Source organism: Scyliorhinus canicula, chromosome 5 (assembly GCF_902713615.1).
Source record: "Scyliorhinus canicula chromosome 5, sScyCan1.1, whole genome shotgun sequence".
Lineage (NCBI taxonomy): Eukaryota > Metazoa > Chordata > Chondrichthyes > Carcharhiniformes > Scyliorhinidae > Scyliorhinus > Scyliorhinus canicula.
In genome coordinates, this window is record NC_052150.1 from 86,746,383 (window position 1) to 86,765,786 (window position 19,404).

At 42.8% G+C, this 19,404-nt stretch overlaps 1 protein-coding gene and 1 long non-coding RNA gene across 5 annotated transcripts in view; one reads left to right on the plus strand and one right to left on the minus strand.

Moving 5' to 3' along the window:
- Nucleotides 1–478: 478 nt before the first annotated feature.
- On the minus strand, nucleotides 479–5,209 carry LOC119966110. Its single transcript, XR_005460678.1, has 3 exons — nucleotides 2,891–5,209; nucleotides 2,212–2,242; nucleotides 479–1,495 (listed from the first exon to the last, which is right to left on the minus strand). It is a non-coding gene; the product is annotated as an uncharacterized LOC119966110 (long non-coding RNA).
- A 98-nt stretch (nucleotides 5,210–5,307) lies between these two features.
- LOC119966108 (DNA topoisomerase 2-beta-like) overlaps nucleotides 5,308–19,404 on the plus strand; it is a 221,267-nt gene continuing 207,170 nt past the window's right edge. For 2 of the 4 annotated variants that reach the window (XM_038797331.1, XM_038797332.1), the window contains exons 1-2: nucleotides 5,308–6,032; nucleotides 14,846–15,005. Coding sequence is in view for 1 of the 4 variants with exons in the window: in XM_038797330.1 (XP_038653258.1) it covers nucleotides 5,988–6,032 (45 nt within the window). In the remaining 3 variants the exon portion in view is untranslated. The remainder of the gene's footprint in view (nucleotides 6,033–14,845; nucleotides 15,006–19,404) is intronic. The other 2 variants (XM_038797333.1, XM_038797330.1) reach the window with 1 other exon arrangement.

The following is a 19,404-nucleotide window of genomic DNA, read 5'->3' on the forward strand; positions in this document are numbered from 1 at the left end:
CCTGGAGGAGGGTTCTGCTTGGGTGGCGGGCAACGGAGCCGCCTAAAGCGATGACTTGGTTGGGGGACCTGACAGAGTTTTTGCACCTGGAAAAAAAATCAAGTATGCAATTAGGGAGTCAGAGGAGGGGGTCTACTCAAGGTGGAGGCTGTTTATTTCCTTCTTTAATAATTGGTAGTCGCCAGCAAGTTGGGGGTGGAATTGAATAAAGGAGGGAAATATGGGACTGATTGGTGGGTATATTTTTTATAAAAATTGTATAAAGTTGATTTTTTTTGTGCGTGTTGTAAAATGGAAAATGTATTGAATAAAAATAGTTTCAAAAAAATTCTGCAAAATTAGAATGGATTTACGAAAGCCAAATTACATTGAGCTAACTTGATTGAATTTTTTGATATGGTAACAGAGTGTTGGTGAGGATAATGAGGTTGATGTGATTATAATCGAGTGTAAACATAAAGCTTTCATTGACTGGAAACTTTAATTGGTTCAAGAGAAAAGAGGAAGTTCAACCAGCGGCTGAAAGCATCATAAAATCAATTACATAAAGAACAAATTGTGGGTAGAAAGCATGGGAGGTCCAATAATTCATGGATGTCAATGACATGATAGTTTCTTCAATGCTGCCAAGATGATCTGTGGCCCACGTTTTTCAAGATCCCACCTTGCAGAGAGACAAACATGGAGGGGAGCTCATCAAGGACAGGGAGGCAGTCAGTGCTCACAGGAAAGAACAATTTGAAGAAATCCGTAGCCGGGAATTTTTGATTCAAGCATCCTTAATTCCATTCCTCAATACTCCAACTAGTTTGGTCTCAGTGCTAACTGGGTCCAGTGCAAATTTGAAAAAGTCATTGGATAGCTGAAAAATAACAAAGCCTTTGGAGCAGATGTATTCCTGCTCAAATTCTGAAACGTGGCAGAGATACACTCCTGACATTCTGCACAACTCCATATTCCTCATATGGGAAGAGGAGCGCATGCCAGGGGATCTCAGGGATGCTGTAATTGTGACAAGTTTGATTCCAGTAATCATAGAGGCGTCTCCCTGCTCTCTTCCACAGGGAACATCATTGCAAGGATCCTCCTCAACCACCTCTTCTCAGTGACCAAGAAGTCAGTGTGGTTTGCACCCATCGAGAGGCACCAGTTTTGATTTTCACTGCATAACATATTCAAGATAAATTCAAGGAACTGTACCACCCACTGTACATGGCCTATATCGACTTCACAAATGCTTTTCACTTTGTCAATCATGAAGGCTTATGGAGTACGCTCCTCAAATTTTGCTGCTCTCATAAATTTGTCACCATCCTTACCCACTCCGTGATGACGTGCAAGCCATGATCCTCACTAATGGAACAACCATAAAACCCATGTCAATAATCCTTGAGGTCAAACAGGGCTGTCTCATTGCACCAATTCTCTTCTCCATTTTCCACACTGAAATACTGCACCACATCTCCAGAAAATTACCTGCAGGCGTGGAGATAATCTATAGAACAGAGAGGAAACTGTTTAATCAACGCCACCTTCAATTGAAAACAAAACTACTACAACCACAGTCATAGAGCTCCAGTATGCAGATGACTTTTTATGCATGTTCACGCAGAAACTGAGCTTCAGCTTATCGTCAACTTTTTCCAAAACATGTGAGGAAATGGGCCTTCTACTAAACACCCAGAAAATGAAGGTCCTCTTCCAGTCAGTTCCCACAGCAAAACATCTCCATCAGTCGATTGCGATCAACGGTAAGGTCTTGGAAAAGGTGAACCATTTCCCATATCTTGGGAGCATCTCTTGACAAAGGCAGACGTAGATGACAAAATTTATCATCGTCTCCAATGTACCAGCTCAGCCTTTGGCCAACTGAGGAAAAGAGTGTTTCGGAGTTGGACTCTCAAACCAGAGACTAAAGTCATTGTTTACTTGTGATTACCGACTATCATGCTCCTATACGCTTCGGAAACTTGAGTTGACCTACAGAAGTACCACCAGTGAAGCCTGCGCAGGAGCCTCCAAATCTGATGGCAGCCCCAATAGCAGCATCCTCTTCAAAGCCAACTTGCCCAGCAGCAAACCACCTCTGTTCTGCGGGAAAAGATGTTCATTTGTTCTACTTGGCACTAGGTCATGGTAGGACACACCCAAGAGGACAGTGGAAACACTTTAGGGACATCCTCAAAACATCCCCAAAGAGGTCAAACGTACCTGCTGATTCATGACAGATCCTGGCATGTGACTGAACAAAATGGAGAAGGTTAATTCAGGAAGGCACTGAACATATCAAAGAACAAAGAAAAGTACAAAGGAACAGGCTCTTCGCCCCCCCCCCCCCCCCCCCCCCCCAAGCCTGCGCTGACCATACTGCCCATCTAAACTCTCTTCTACACTTCTGGGGTCCGTATCCCTCTATTCCCATCCTATTCACGTATTTGCCAAGATGCCCCTTAAATGTCACTATCGACCCTGCTTCCACCACCTCCTCCGGCAGCAAGTTCCAGGCACCCACTACCCTGTGTAAAAACACTTGCCTCGTACATCTCCTCTGATCCTTGCCCCTCGCACCTGAAACCTGTGTCCCCTAGTAATTGACCCATCTACCCTGGGAAAAAGCCTCTGACTATCCACTCTGTCTAGGCCCCTCATAATGTTGTAGACCTCTATCAGGTCGCCCCTCAACCTCCGTTGTTCCAGTGAGAACAAACTGAGTTTATTCATCCTCTCCTCATAGCTAAATAGCTATCGAGAGACTTTGTCAGGAATTTGCAGAAGCAAAGTCAAGGCATCAGAGGATGCACATAAACCTGCAAACAACCCATCTAACTAACCCTTCTAGCATCACCAGCCCCACATGTGGCAGAGTTTGCAGATCACGTGTTGAACTTACCTGTCATCAGAATCCATTGAACTGGAGTTGAAGCAAGTCATCCTTGATACCAAGGGCCTGCCTAAAAAGCATATGGACTTCCATAAGACATTTGAATAAGTGCCACATAACTGACATGCTGGCAAAGTTGAAGCTCATGGAATCAAAGGGAATGGCAGTATAGATATGAAGTTAGTTGAATGACAGGAAACAGATAGTGGTAATGAGCTGTTTTTCAGACTGGAGGGTGGTATACAGTTGGATTTCTGAGGTTGTTACTTGGAACACTGCTTTTCTTTATATATGGTGATCTGAGTGTTCGTATGCAAGGTACAATTTCAAAATTTGAAGCTAAAACAAATATTGGGAACTGTGATGAATGTTTTTTATTCTTTCACTGAACGTGGACAGTGTTGGAGATTGTTAGCATTTGTTGCCCATCCTGAATTGCCTTTGGGAAGGTGGTACTGTAGTGAACCATCTTCTTGACTGTTGCAGTCCATGTGGTGTAGGTACACCCAAGGTGCAGTAACTGACAAATCAGTAATATAGTTCCAAGTCAGAATGGGTATGTGGCTTGGAGGGGAACTTTTATCTAGTTTTGTTTCCACACAACTGATGCAGTGTCCTTCCAGGCTGTAGAGTTTGCGCCGCCAAAAAGCCTTGGTAAATTGCTGCAGTGCATCTTGTCGAAAGTACACAATCCTAACACACTTCAAGATGACATAGAATGATGGAATGGGTGGTTCTTTGGCAGGAGAAATGTAAAGTGGTACATTTTGATAGGAAGGAGATCAAATGATATAAAGTATGCAGTTCTAAAATGGGTGCAAATACAGGGTGTGTATATGCTCAAATCATTGAAAGTGGTCAAAAATGAACAGGATCCACGTCTTTATAAATAGATAAGAGGCTGAACCTTTATAATACACTGGTATTAAGTCCAATTTAGAACATGACCTTTCAGGAAGAATGTGGAATCTGTAAATGGAGTGCAGGAAAGACATGAGAATGGCAAAATAATGAAGGACTTGAGTTACATGGATTGGCAAATCTGGGATTATTTTCTTTAAAGACATTCGATCGAGGTGTTCAAAAATCATGAGTGGTCTGTACAGAGCAGGCCTGTTGGCAACAAGTTGAGAACCAGATGACCTTGATCCCCGGTGGTGGACAAAGGAAACAACAGTGACATGACATGAGTTTTTTTTATGCAACAAGTGGTTAGGGTCTGGAATGAATTGCCTGAGAGTGTGGTGGAGGCAGATTGAACTGTGGCGTCCAAAAGGGAATTGGATAATTATCTTAAGAGAAAGAAATGACGGGGAAAAAGGCAGACGAGTGGCAGCAGCAGATCTGCTCTTGCAAAGAGTGGACATAGATACTATGGACCAACTGTGTGGTCAGTTCTCACTTTTCCTTCCCCACAGACTCTTGGTATGTTTTATGGAAGTGCACTTAAAAGGGGCCAACACCTCCTCATTGCAGTTCCCGGGCGCCCTTCACCCCGGAGGAGTAGTGGAAACCGGTCCCTCCGGCTGCCCACCGGGGTAGGGGAAGTCGTTCCCTGCTCCACCGGGTAGTGGAAGCCCCCGCCCCGAGGAGTGGAGGCCGAACCCTCCGGCCGCCCTCCCCGGTGAAGGAAGCCGCTCCACTCTCCTCTCCCCCGAAGTGGTGTAAGCCGCTTCCATCTCTCCCCAGCCCGCTCCCCGCTCTCTCCCGGGGTGGTGTAAGCCGCTCCCCTCTCTCCCCAGCCCGCTCTCCTCTCTCTCCCGGGGTGGTGTAAGCCTCTCCTCAGCCCGCTCTCCTCTCTCTCCCGGGGTGGTGTAAGCCTCTCCTCAGCCCGCTCTCCTCTCTCCCCCGGGGTGGTGTAAGCCTCTCCTCACTCCCCCGGGGTGGTGTAAGCCGCTCCTCAGTCCTCTCTCCCCCGGGGTGGTGTAAGCCTCTCCTCAACCTGCTCTCCTCTCTCCCCCGGGGTGGTGTGAGCCTCTCCTCAGCCCGCTCTGCTCTCTCCCCCGGGGTGGTGTAAGCCTCTCCTCAGCCCGCTCTGCTCTCTCCCCCGGGGTGGTGTAAGCCTCTCCTCAGCCCGCTCTGCTCTCTCCCCCGGGGTGGTGTAAGCCTCTCCTCAGCCCGCTCTGCTCTCTCCCCCGGGGTGGTGTAAGCCTCTCCTCAGCCCGCTACCCCGGGGTGGTGTAAGCCTCTCCTCAGCCCGCTCCCCCGGGGTGGTGTAAGCCTCTCCTCAGCCCGCTCTCCTCTCTCCCCCGGGGTGGTGTAAGCCTCTCCTCAGCCCGCTCTCCTCTCTCCCCCGGGGTGGTGTAAGCCGCTCCCCGGCTGCCGTCATTCTCACCACCGGATCCTTTTGAAAAAGAAGTGAGGAAGGTCAGGCCGGAAGGGCCTTTGCGATTGGTGGATGTGTGAGGCGGTGAAGACGGCGGTTGGTGATTGGAGGAGGTGTCCGGTTGTCAGTCGGTGTGTCGGAGGCTCTGGCAGCTTCCCCGGGCTCCCATTGTCTCGGGCCGCGCCGCGCTGCCAGCCCACAGCGCCCAACACAACAATAACCGCCCGGCCGACCGACTAACTCGAACGCTGCTTTAAAAAAAAACAACCCGTTTTTAATAATGTTTCCTCATTTTATTCCGAAGAGGCGGTAGCGGCAGAGTGATTTCAATACGGGTATTTTGTTTACGTGTTAGTGGATCTCGGCCTCGGCTCAAAGACGACGACGACCCAAGAGGGCAGAATAAAGCGGAGCCGCTTCCTCTCGGTGTCCGAGGCCGCACCGCCGCCGCAGCCCCTGGGAGGTGGTGGAAAGCAGCAGGGTTCACCGAAGAGGAGGGCCGGCGCAGGCGAGACAAACGGGAGGCCGTTCCGGTGCAGGAGGAGCCTCCATCCTGCTCCTCACGGTTTGGAAATACTCCCCTTTAAACCCAGGCTTCGGGGATCTGGGGAGAGCGAGTGGTAGGGCGGGATCCATGTGACGGCCACAGATCGGAGCAGCCGACGGTTTGGAGGAGCCGGTAACCCCCGGAGAGCGAGATCGTTAAAACCCCATTTAAAGCACAACTGCCAGACCTCGAGTCAGAGTCAGCAGCCCGCCGAGGGGACGGGAACCTTTGCAATGATGTCCAAGGGAGACGGAGAGTCTGGAGGTTTGACCTGGGTGGTAAGTGTCCGATGGGAGGAAAGGCATTTAACGGGGAAGGCGTAAAGTTCGTTCGAAGAAACGGATCTGTGTGCGAGAAACCGCCTTGGAGATCTCCTCATCCTCAGGATCCACCACCATTGCCAAATCTCAGCCTGTAAACCAGGCCGGCTAGAGCTCTCTATAACATCTGGGATGGGTGGATGGAGGCAGGGACCGTTTCCATGTCAATTAACAAGTTTGTTGTCTGGCTTTAATGTTTTCTTAAAAATACGAATTGGGTAAAATTTCTATGCAGAGTTCGTGATTTTAATGGATTTCAAGTTGCATTTTTAATCATTTTGAGGTCCACAATGTCTCCCTCCTCCTTCCATCCCTGCTCGCCATTGAGTTTTTGCAAAAGTGGAGCAAACCCTTTCAAACGACAGGAGGATGAAGTAAACTTTTTGACTGAGTAAGAGCACGAGTTGCTTGAATGGTACAATATTTGATTTTTTAAAAGTTTATAGACCTTTAGAAAATGTCATTAATGTTAACTTTTGTTTTAGAAGCATTTAAAGTTGTGTTTTCTTAGGTTACATTATTTTCTTTATTCCGGCATTCCTCCTATTCAGTGTACATGTTGAATTGTGCTGCGTATGGGATATGTTCCTACTTTTTCCAGAATCTTTGGATTTCTTGACTTTTGGCTTGTTACGTCACAGTAATGTACACAAGTCTGAATGATCATAGATGATCATGCTCTTAGTTTTCACATACTCACTGAATTGATGAATTAGTGACAGCTAACCTTTATTTGGCAATGTAATTAGAAATGTTATTTATTTAATAGAAGAGTAGATATTGAGCTAATGATTGCGAGTCTATGGATAAGAAGGAATAGGTTGTTATCATTGAGGTTATTGTAAACTGCAATGAGGATAGTGTTAAACCAGTTGAATGGATGGTCAACTGGCAGATGGAATTTAATGTGTGTGAAGTGATTAATTTTGGTAGGAAGAATGGGAAGGAGCAAAATAAACAAAGTGATATGTGTCTCAGGCTAAAGAAGCCTGCATCCCTTGAATAAATAAAATCAAACAAGTTTAATGGGGATGCAGAAGCAGAGGGAACTGAGGATATATTTATACAATCATTAAAGGTGACAGGACAGGTTGGAGAGAGCGATTTATTGGATCGTGGGCGTTATAAATTGGGGCATAGATCACAAAAGTATAATAAATGTTTCTAAAACACTGGTTCGGCCTCAACTGTATTGTTGTGTCCAGTTTTGGCACTTTACATTAGGAAGGATGTGAAGTCATTGGAGAGAGTACAAAAATAATTTGTATGAATGGCTGCAGGGATGTGGGGCTTCAGTTAGATGGACACATTGGAGTAGTTGTGGCTATTCTTGTAAAAGGGAACCTTAAAAGGAAATTTGATAGAGGTATTTAAATTCATGAGGGATCTGGACAGATTAAACAGCGAGAAACTGTTCCATTGGTGGAAGGATCGAGAATCAGAGGGGCACAGATTTAAGGTGATTGCCAAAAGAAGCAATGGTGGCATGAGGAAAAACATTTTGTTTTACACAGTGAGCATTTAGAATATGGAACGTACTGCCTGAGCGTGTGATGGAGGCAGATTCAATTGTGATTTTCAAAAGAGAATTGAATTATCTGAAGATAGAAAATTTGCAGGGCTATGAGAAAAAGGCTGGAGAGTGGCACGAGGTGAGTTGCTCAGACAGAGGGCTGGCACAGACATGCTGAGCTGAATGATCTTCTGTGCTGTAACCGTATGTGATAACGATTACCAGGCTTTAGATATTTCTGAATGCTTACTTGACTATAGTTACATGTTGCTACAGTATAACCCACAGGTGCAGCTAGTAACAAATCTGACCTAAGTAAAGAACAGGAAAAGAAAGGGGAGAGAAATATCTATTGCGATGAACATCTCTTATATCATGGAACAACTTCAAGTAGAAGTGGCACTAATGGACAAATGCCTTCGACAAAATTAACTGTACATTTTATGTTTCAGTTTTGTGCACCTTCATTGTTTAAAAGTTTTGAATGCTGACTTTCGTTTTTGAAAGTGTATAGGCACAATAAAATATAGGTGGTTTATGGCACTAGATTAGCAACAGGAAAATGGTGGAATCAGATTTCAACATTTCAAGAGCAAAATTGAATTGAATAAATCTGGCCTTTTGTGGGCTACCGCAAGCAAAATTGATCATGAAACTGCTAAAGTGTAAAAATCTAACTGGTTCACTGATGTCTTCAGGGAATTTATTACACCTACTCGGTCAGGACTACATAAGACTTGCCCATTGTACGTGTTTGGCTTTTAATGCCATCTGAAATGACGGGACATTCAGTTTAGAAACTGCTGATAGACCTTTGCTTCGGTGAATGGAAAATAAATGTGCTTTTGCCAGTGTTGTTGACATTCCAAAAACAAGATAGTTTTGTATGACGGATGCTTCCTGATAGTTGTATAGATTGACATTGAATAGTGAGAGAATTTATTTTTGCAGAAACGAAACTATCTTTGGAGGAAAAGATCAAAAGTTTCCTCTTGAAATCATTCTGCCCTACATTACTGAAGGCTGATTGCTGTTTGTTCTTTACATTACATTAATCATACGTGAATGTGGGGGGTATGATCAGGACATTCATAGATAAAAATGAGTGGTGTGGTAAATAGCAAAGAGAAAAGCCTTAGATTACAGGTTAAAAAAGACAGGCTGGTCAAATGGAATTTAACCCTGAAAAGTGAGGTGATGCTTTTTGGGAGGATTAACAGTCAAGGGAATAGATAGGATGGTAGGAAACTGTGAAGTACAGAGGACCAAAGGGACCTTGGGTGCATGTCCAAAAATCCCTGAAGGTAACAGGACAGGTAGATAAGGTGATTACGGAGGCATATGGGATACCTGCCTTTATTAGCTGAGGCATAGAATATAAGAGCAGGGAGGTTATGATGGAGCTGTATAAAATGCTTGTCAGGCCACAGCTAGAGTATTGTGTGCAATTCTGGTTTCCACAATGTAGGAAGGAGGTGATTGCACTAGAAAAGGTGCAGAGGAAATTCACCATGATGTTGATTGGGCTGGAGCATTTCAGCTATAAAGAAAGGCTGGGGTTGTTTTCTTTAGAACGGAGCAGGATGAGGGAGGACCTGATTTAAAAAAATAAAAAATAAATCATGCTTGGGATGTGGGCATCACTGGCTGGTCCAGCATATCTGGGCAGCACGTAGCACAGTAGTTAGCACCGTTGCTTCACAACGTCAGGGACCCGGATTCGATTCCCGGCTTGGGTCACTGTCTGTGCGGAGTCTGCACATTCTCCCTGTGTCTGTGTGGGTTTCCTCTGGGTGCTTTGGTTTCCTCCCACAAGTCCTGAAAGACGGACTTGTTAGGTGAATTGGACATTCTGAATTCTCCCTCTGTGTACCCAACCAGGCATCGTAGTGTGACAACATGGGATTTTCACAGTAACTTCATTGCGGTGTTAATGTAAGCCTACTTGTGACACTAATAAAGATTATTATTATTATTTGTTGCCCATCCCTAATTGGCCTTGGACTGAGTGGCTTGCAAGGCCATTTCAGTGGGGAGGGGGGGGGGGGGGGTGCGGATGGTGGTGATGTGGTGTAGATAAGAGTCAACCGCATTGCTGTGGGTCTGGAGTCACATGTAGGCCAGACCGGGAAAGGACAACAATTTCTTTCCCTGAAAGACATTAGTGAACCAGATGGGTTTTTACGACAATCGACAATGGTTTCATGGTCACCATTAGACTTGAGGTGTACAAAATTATGAGGGACATAGATAGGGTAGTTGGGAAGGAACATTATCCCTTAGTTGAGCAGTCAGCAACCAGGGGGCATAGATTTAAAGGGGCAGGAGATTTAGAGGGGATTTGTGGAAAAACATTTTCACCTAGAGGGTGGTGGGAGTCTGGAACTCAGTGCCCGAAAGGGTGTGGAGGGGAACCCTCAACATTTAAGAAGTATTTAGGTGAGCACTTGAAATGCCATAGCATACAGACCAAGTGCAGGAAAATGGGATTAGAATAGATAGGTTCTTGATGGCTGGCACAGACACAATGGGTTGAAGGGCCTCTTTCTGTGTTGAAAAACTCTTATTACGGTATTGCTGATGAAATGATTGTTGCTGTTCACAGCAGTTCAAAGGTATCAGCTAGATAGAGATCAATTGATGGAGTTATATATTCATCAAGTAAGGAAACCTAATCGGATATTGAGGGACATTGTACATATTTAATCATAGTTCTCTCCACAGTTTCTGGACCTCAGGCATTTAATTCATTCAGTAATTGTTTTAGTGGCATAAAATATATAATTGCTATATTTGGTGTTAAATTAATTGTACAAAAACTAGTTAAAGCAGGGATGCAATCCCAGCCCATGCTAAATTTGTAGGCTAATCTCCAGATCGCTGCAACATGCTGTGTTATTCCCCACATGATGAGCTTCTAGTTAAACAGTTGGCAAGTAAATGGAAGGCAGCTCCACACACAGGAAGATAAAGATAAAACTATTTGAGCTTTCCACTTGTTTTGTGGTAGTTGGTCTCGTTCTTCTGCCTCTTAATTGCATTCTCATGTTATGTTCCAGAAAACCTGATGGTCAAGCATAGGTGGTTGATGGAGTCAACCGTTACATACTTTCATTGGTTTTTATTTACAAAGCTCTGCATTATAAATATGCGTTAACCCAATCGCCACAATTTCAGTCTGGTCCTATTTATAGAAGCTGAAGTGAATCCTGCCCCACCACCTGCAGACAATTAATATACAATTAACTTCTTCTCTCCCTAAATAAAAATTAGAGTTTATAAATGAAATAAAAAATTCACAACTTAACTTAAAGACTTCCTTATTCTGTACAAAGCATTGCATTGCAAGATGCCCTCTTAGAACCATAAATTTTTTTCTCCATTTGTGCATTTGATGACTTGCATTCACCCATTTGATATTAGAGAGTTCCTTTTTCTCCAGCATTTGTTTCAAGCCAGCAAGGTCAATCCATAACCTTTTCTCACTCACATCCATTGTTATGTGTATGTTATCTCACAATGAACAATTATCTAAATTACATTTAAAGTATATACTATCTTCAGTATGCCCATTTTATAGAAATTTACTAAAGAATTTGACAAATAGATCTCATGTCTACTGTCTCCATAAGAGCCTTTGTTTCAGCAGCCAGAGTGCTTTTAACAACCCTTTTTTTGTTCCCCAAACAAAAGGACATTTCCCAGTTTCACCCATCAGAAATATTATGAAATCAACTATTCTAGAATACTCATCACAAAGATTAGCATTTGAAACATCGTTAAAAACGACTAGCTTCATGTTCCTTGGTTACTGAGGATGGGAACTTAAGTATGCATTTCCCTAATCATTTTTTGAATGTTTTATTTGTCCTTAAAACATTATATATTTTAGGGTGTTTCATTGTAATACTGAACTCTGCGACATTAAAATTAGGTCTAGTTTGCACAAACAGTTCAACTGGCCAATCCAGCTTCTCAATTGCTATTTGTCTCTAGATGTAACATCATCTTTGTGTGATGATTTAGTGATATTAACTGGATGGGAGTAACTGAATAGGATTAATTTTAAGTTACCCTAGATCTACTCTGCTTAATTCCGAAACCAATATATTTAAAAGCCCCACAAGTCTGTTAAATTCTACTGTATTCCCATTCTGCAGTAACACCCCAAAATAAATAATTGAACATGCATTATGAAGATGCCTGTGTTATATGATGCCAATAAGACGTTGCAGGATAAGCTTTTAGTTGAGCGCAACACATTTTCAACAAAACCGATTTGGAGGAAAAATACCAAGCCCTGGGAGCATCTTTCAAGCCATTGAAACATTTGTTTAGCTTCCATATTTTTTGTTCTGGATCTGCTGCTTCTTTGGGTAGTTTCAGAACGATCTCTCTGTGAAAAGTAAAGCTCTACAGAGATGCTGCTTTTATGCCAATTGGCATGGATGTGACCAAAAGAGTGGAAAAGATTTTTAAGCTTACTTTTCTAGCTGTGGGAGATAATCCACTCCAATGTTTGTATCATCTCGTTCTTCAATACCCCTAACAACTATCCTCGCTTTAGCCTCAAGTTCTGCAAGGTCTTTTTCAGTACAAATCCATTTATGTGACGAGTCTAGTTACCCCATAATAACTCAGAATAAATTCTAAACTCTAACTCCATTTGTTTTGCCTCATTGGTTTATCCTCAAATTTATTGACAACTACCAACACTTCATTATAATGAGGATGTCTGGTGCTGTTTCAGGACTGTTCTGAGACCTTTAATTCATCACCATAGCTATCCAAGCTATGGCCTCTACTTGCACACTATGTCTGCAAAGACGTGCTCTGTGAAATCTCCCTCTTGCACTATCACGTGCACTTTCTTTGGCATGGATTGCTTTCTGTTGCAGGAGTCATTTCTTACTCTCCATACTTTCACTCCATTCTGCCAGTACCTCTATTCTAGGCCATCATCCTGAACATTCAACCAATATGTAAACCTACCAGTAGCTTTTCCTGCAGATCGCAAAATTGTCACACCCTTCTATTACCAAAACACTCTGGGATATATGTCACCTGAGTACCTAATCTGCGAAATTGGTAATTGGATGTGATATTTCAGTCATGTAGTTTCATGATCACACACATTACCACAACTCTACCCATGATCTATTGAATTCTATTCTTTAGAATCCTGTTAACAAAACATAAGCATTTGAGGCAGGCCTTTCCCCCTGTGTGCAAAGCATTCAAATGTGCAGAAAAAAATTGTAGTACATTATGGTGCAGGATAACTATAGCACAGAACTGAAGGCAGTTTGGGATTTCGTCCATTGACTAATTGATGATAACTATATCTACCAATCATCTGGAGTGAATTCTTCGCAGAAACTTTCCATGTCAAGATAACTGTCAATTTGCAGTCTGGTTCATCAGCTAAAATTGCATGAAGCATTTCATCAATCATGTGATTCCTTTCACAAAGTCTGTGGCTGAAAGGACTTTCAGCTGTGCTATTCATCACCATGATGTTCATACTTTCAAACACTGGCCGAAATTCTCTGGTCATCGCGATTCACTTTTCCTACCGGCAGCGCACCCCCGCGCCATGGGAAATCCCATTGACAAGCAACAGGAAATTAGAATCCCACTGCCAGCGAACGGTACGCCATCGGGAAACACGCAGTTGGGCAACTGGAGAACCCCGCCCATTGTCTCTGAATTTGTCATTGGCAAATAGTGTGCCAATTTCAATCCCTTTACATGTCTCCCAAGGTTTTGTCTATTGTCATCGTTGGTGGTCCCTCGAAGTTGAGTACAATATCCATCAGGTTTGATTAGTCTTCGGATGACCGAGGAGCCCAATCCTTGATCAACAAGTTCTTCCAAAGTGGGGGCATGTTGTTGTGCGGGGGAGTGAAATTTGCAGCCCCAAATTGACTTCCCTCTCCTTTGCTGTTCTGCCTCACTGTCAAGTTGCTGAGCCTCAAAGCGGTTTGCGCCTTGATGAATCAGGTGGAGCCGGATGACCGAGGAGGCCAATCCTTGATCAACAAGTTCTTCCAGAGTGGGGACATGTTGTTGTGTGGGGGAGTGGAATTTGCAGCCCCAAATTGACTTCCCTCTCCTCTGCTGTTGCTGTTCTGCCTCACTGTCAAGTCCCTGAGCCTCAAAGCGGTTTGCGCCTTGATGAATCAGGTGGAGCCATGCCGAGCGGTCCTCCGTCTTCTCCTTCCCCGGTCAGTGGTGTTAACGCCTCTCTGCTTTAGGGCGGCCTTGAGTGTATCCTTGTGCGTTTTCCTTTGGCTGCCCTTAGAGCATTGGCCAACAGAGAGCTGGGAGAAGAGAATCTGCCGAGGGAAGTGGTTTCCTGGCATCCAGTTGGAATGTCCCGTCCATCGGAATTGGTTCTGCATGAACTGGGCTTCGATGCTGGTAGATACAGTTTCAAGAAGGATGCTAGCGTTTTCTGTCCGTCCTCCCATTTGATCCCCAGAATTCGATGCAAGTACCACTGATGGAAGCTCTCGCATCGTAATATGGAGTTGATGGGAAGTCCAGGTTTTACTACAATAGAGGAGGGTGGTCAGTACGGCCCTTGTGGACTTCCAAAGTTCCCTTTTGTCAAAGATATGGCGCAGCTTGAAGGCAGCGCGAACACAGTTGACCCGGTGATGGACTTCCTCATCGATGGTAGTCCCTTGGGAGAGGTGGCTGCCAAGATATGGGAAGTGCTGCACAGATCTACATAGATGGTATAGGGATGCTCATCTGGCCTGGGGAAGATTGGGGAAGGACTTTCGTCTTGGCGATTTTTCAAGATAGGCCAAGCCTCTTGTAGGAGGCGTTGAAGAGGTCAGGCACCCTTTGCATGTCTTGTACAGAGTGAGCCATCACGCAGCAGACATCTGTAAACTGAAGGTCGTGGATGTCCATGCTGGTCAATTTTGTTTTGGCTTAGAAGCAACCAAGGCTGAAAAGCTTCCCGCACAGACGATACTGGATGCTGAAAATGGGTGCTAGGTCATCTTGAATGAGGTGGATGATGATGGTCAGGTAAATGATAAACAAGATGGGGGCGATCTCACAACCTTGTTTAACCCGGTTCCGGATATGAAAGATGCCAGTTTCAGCTTCTCCACTCAGGACAGTGGCAGTCATAAAATAACCCTTTTATTGTGTCTATAATGATGCATAGTAAGGCTAAATCTGGTCACCTGGTCTATAAAATGTAGGGTGAAATAATTCTATCTTTGTCTCATATTTTTAGATCTGTGGCAACTACCTTGATAATGTCATGTGCCGACTTACAATAGGATGTGGCGACATCCTCTGATATTTCCTCCTCCTCACTAATCTCTTCTGTTAGTCTTGTATACTCTCCATCAGCAACACCTACTTCTTTCAGCAGGATTTTTAACCTTTGACAAGTAAGTTGAGCAAATTGTATATGTAACTTTAATACAATTTGTATTTTTCTCTCATTTTTATCACCTGATGCCATTAACTCTGATGAGAAGCGTCATATTTTGTTGAGGGGATACAATAATGTCCTAACGTGGTAAACTGCGGATCAACAGACTTTCCAAAAGTAATTATTTTATCATGCTCCATGTCAAGTTTCATTTGTGCCTTTTTTTTAAAAAGGGTTTACTCAACAGCATAGGTATCTCATTAAGGATGACATTGTTACTTATAAAATGGCTTATTTCAGCTACTTTACATGGAACTACAAATCTCTGGAGTGATTTCAATTTGTTGTCATCGTCATTCCTGAAGGGAGTAGAATTTCTTAACCGTATGCCAATCCACACTAAGTGAATCAAATTAAACCAAATCTGTCCCATATACTGTTGAAATGCAAGCACTGCCTAATACCATACAGTTAAAGGAGTCCACAACTAACACATTCATCACAGGACTGAAATATCTTGTGAGGACTAAAATACCTGGTGACCATTGTAATTTGATGAATCCATCATTAGCTTCAGCTTCTTCCTAGAATATGCTTTGTCTTGTGTTATTTTGAGGACCTTGCCTCTCTGCTTTGGCAATTCACTGCATAATGATACTTCAAGTCATAACTAAAACACCTATTGACTGTTTCTTGGGCATTCCTGGGATTCATTTGCTCATTATTGTTCCAATTTTATCTTCTGCTGTAATAGTCATATCTGTAAATGTACTTTCATCCTCATTCTCCCTGTCTTTAATCCTGTTGATGTATTGTTGCCTGTTTCCAGTATCTGGATTATTTCAAAATCTGATATTGTTGAACCTTCAATTCTTTTTGTCACTGTGGAATGTCTCATTTGTTCCATGAAGACTGAGGCAAATGACTATTTCCTCATGTATATTATTAAGATAGCAGATTAGAACCTGAACATGAATTATAACCATGGGCCTGTCCATATGACACACCTTAGTTCAATCCAGTAATTATGAACGCTAAAACTGATTTGGGTTCTCCAGATTGAATTTTATCAACCTTTATACAATCTGTTAAAGTCTGTGGTGACTATGTTTTCTGAAATCTACCAAATTCTGACCACATCTCATTTAACATATTATTTTGCTTGTAGATTTTATCCAGAAACTCTAATAGAAGGATCAAAGCTCAACACAACCCAATTGGGCATCTTTCTTACAAGATACTTTACTTAAGATCTTGTAGGATGCGGCAATGCCAAATCTTGTTTCTTGCTTAGTAGCCCTTGTTCATATATCCACTTCATTCTTTCACTGGTCATGTGGTCAGACTGAGAACATTGGAGGGATAATGATACCCTGATAATTTACACTTGATTTTTGCGATTTTCCTCGATTGCCAATAGAATTTTGGTTTTATGTCTGAAAATATTTTTTTTCTTCTCTTCCAACGTTCACCTTTATGCGACCATACTATGTTATACTCCAGAACACCTGGTGGTGAATGGTAGAAATGGGGAAAATGTTTACACACCATTGCTTTCTATTTACAGAGATGCATATTACAGACATGCACACCTTAAGCCAACCACCATATTTTCAGTCTGTTTCTATTTACAGGAGCACAAGTGAATCCCCAGTTAATGCTCAATACCTGCATGCAATTAAAGGCAGTTGATATACACTTAACATCCCATGCCACTTTTTTGAAAGACAGCAAGTAAAAAGGAAGCAATATTACTGAACAGCAGCAACACTCCATAGCTGAGGTGTTGTGTTTTGAAGCCCAAAAGCATATAATATAGGAAGAATACTAAGCCAATGGAAGGGGGTAGGAACAAGCCGTTGTTTGAAACACAGATAATGAAATATTCCATAACAGCGCTTTCAGGGTGACCATATCCCTGGCTATTTGTCCAAAAAGAACATGTCAATGCAACTGAGAAATGAGCAAGTTGTGCTTGGACTTCTTGTTGGTCCTTGCAGCGCTTTTGAGGTTCAATATTGAAACATGATTTCAGTGGAAAGGTAGGTAAGATGTTAGAAGCAGAAGCTAATTCCAAGACTCATTGACGATGCTGCCTTGATCAGGAAAGCACCCACCTTGACAAATTCTTTTCAGTTTTATTTTAAATCCTCACATCATTCTTTCATATTGCAATAGCCTTGATTACATATATTAATCACAAAATTATTTATTCAGAATATGATCAAAACATTACATGAGTAGTTCTGTGCACCTGCCTGGACAAAGTCTTGATCCAATTTATTTTGTGGCCCATCTGTTCACCTCTCTGCCAAAAAATGTACTGTGATATTATCATTAAAGGATGGTGCTTTCAGACATTTGTGCCGGAGTTGTTTGCTCATCTTTGTTGTTGAGTGGGAAAGGCTGAACTTAAACATTTCATTCTGGAACTTGGAAGATTTTCAACTATTTTAATTTAATTGCACAGTATGGTTTCTGAGCATCTCTTAAAATGGAAGGAAAGTCAACATCATCTGTTTAAAATAGCAATGATGTGGAGATGCCGGCGTTGGACTGGGGTGAGCACAGTAAGAAGTCTTACAACACCAGGTTAAATTCCAACATGTTTGTTTCAAACACTAGCTTTCGGAGCACTGCTCCTTCCTCAAGTGAATGGATTCACCTGAGGAAGGAGCAGTACTCCGAAAGCTAGTGTTCGAAACAAACATGTTGGACTTTAACCTGGTGTTGTAAGACTTCTTACTGTTTAAAATACTTCCTCTCATGTTCAAGGTATTCAGTTGATAGCTTATTCAAAGAAAATTTAAGTCACTTGATAAAAGGTCTTTGGCCTCAGCAGAGGCCCCACTGTTCCTCTATGTCCAGAAACCAGAGGTGCCCACTAATTGGAACTGGGAGTTAGGACTAACCATAGGAACAGTCTGGTGCTGCCTGACCTTACGAAAATACACCAATGCTGAGTATTATGAAGACTTGGTGCACTTTTCCTTGGTAGAACATTTGACAAATATTATCACATCATTGTTTCAAATAACATTCTGATCTGGTAAATTTCTGAATAGTGAACTTCTGAATATAGCTAAATACAAAATAAACAATTTTGCAATTTGAATGTGGTAGCCATCCAATTCAAGGAATATTCTTTTATAAACTGCTGCCTATTAAATTCTTTCAGGGGAGTCCAATCTGGAATTGCATGTAGCTTATACACACTATGACCATATCTACATCACCACCACCTCCCTCGACCCCTCTGCTGTCTCCTAAATTGTCAGATGTTTTCCCACATCTAATTCTGAATGAGCAAGCATTTCTTCCAACTAAATACTGGGAAGGCAGAACCCATCATCTTCGGTCCTCAGCACGAACTCTGTTCCCTCGATCTACTCCCTGGCAACTGTCTGAGATTGAACCAGACCAGTGCCGTATTTGATCCTAAAATTAGCTTCACACCACATCACCATACTGTCACTCAGACCACCTACTTTACATAACATTGCCTAACTCATCTAGCCGTAGCTCATCAGCTGCTGAAAATACAACCATGTATTTGTTACCTCGATGCTTGACTATTCAAAAGTTCTTCTGGCATTTCTCTCTGTAAAGTTGAGGTCACCCAAAATTCTGCAGTCTACGTTCTACTCGCACTAAATACTGTTCACCCATCACCCCTTGCTCACTTACCTACGTTGGCTCACAGTTAAACAATGTTTCTGTTGTAAAAATCATTACCTTTTTTCCAAACTCCTCTCGGCCCTCCCTATCGCTGTAATCTTTTCCAGCCCTCTAAACTATCTGCGCTCCTATAATTCCGCCCATATTAGTATCCCTGATTAATTACTCCACCATTACAGACTTCAGTTGTTTTGGTCCTGTTTGCCGGATCCTCTCCTGAACCTCTTTACCTTTCTTTCTTTCCTCCTTTTAAAATGCTCTTTGACCAAGCGTTTGGTCATCTGCTCTAACATCTCCATATTTTATTTGTACTGCAGTTGTTAAGTGTCTTGGGATGCCGTACTATATTAAAAACATGAAAAAATACAAGTTGTTGTCATTTAGATTTAAACTAAGTCAGTTATTATTTGCTGAATGGGTTGCTGGAACATGGATTGGACAATGGTTATTCTGGTATAACTTCTTATAAGACTAAAACGTAGGAGCATTTGGCCCATCGAGTCTGCTCTGCCATTAAAGAGGTAATGGCTAATCTGATATGATAATCCTCAACTCCACTTTCCTCCCATATCCCTTGATTCTCTTACTGAATAAACATCTGTCTATAATAGCCTTGAACATACATAATGACCCAGCCTCTACAGCCCTCTGCGGTAAAGAATTCCAGAGATACGGCACTCTCTGAGAGAAGACCTTCCTCCTCATCTTTGTCTTAAATGGACAACTTCTCGGCATCT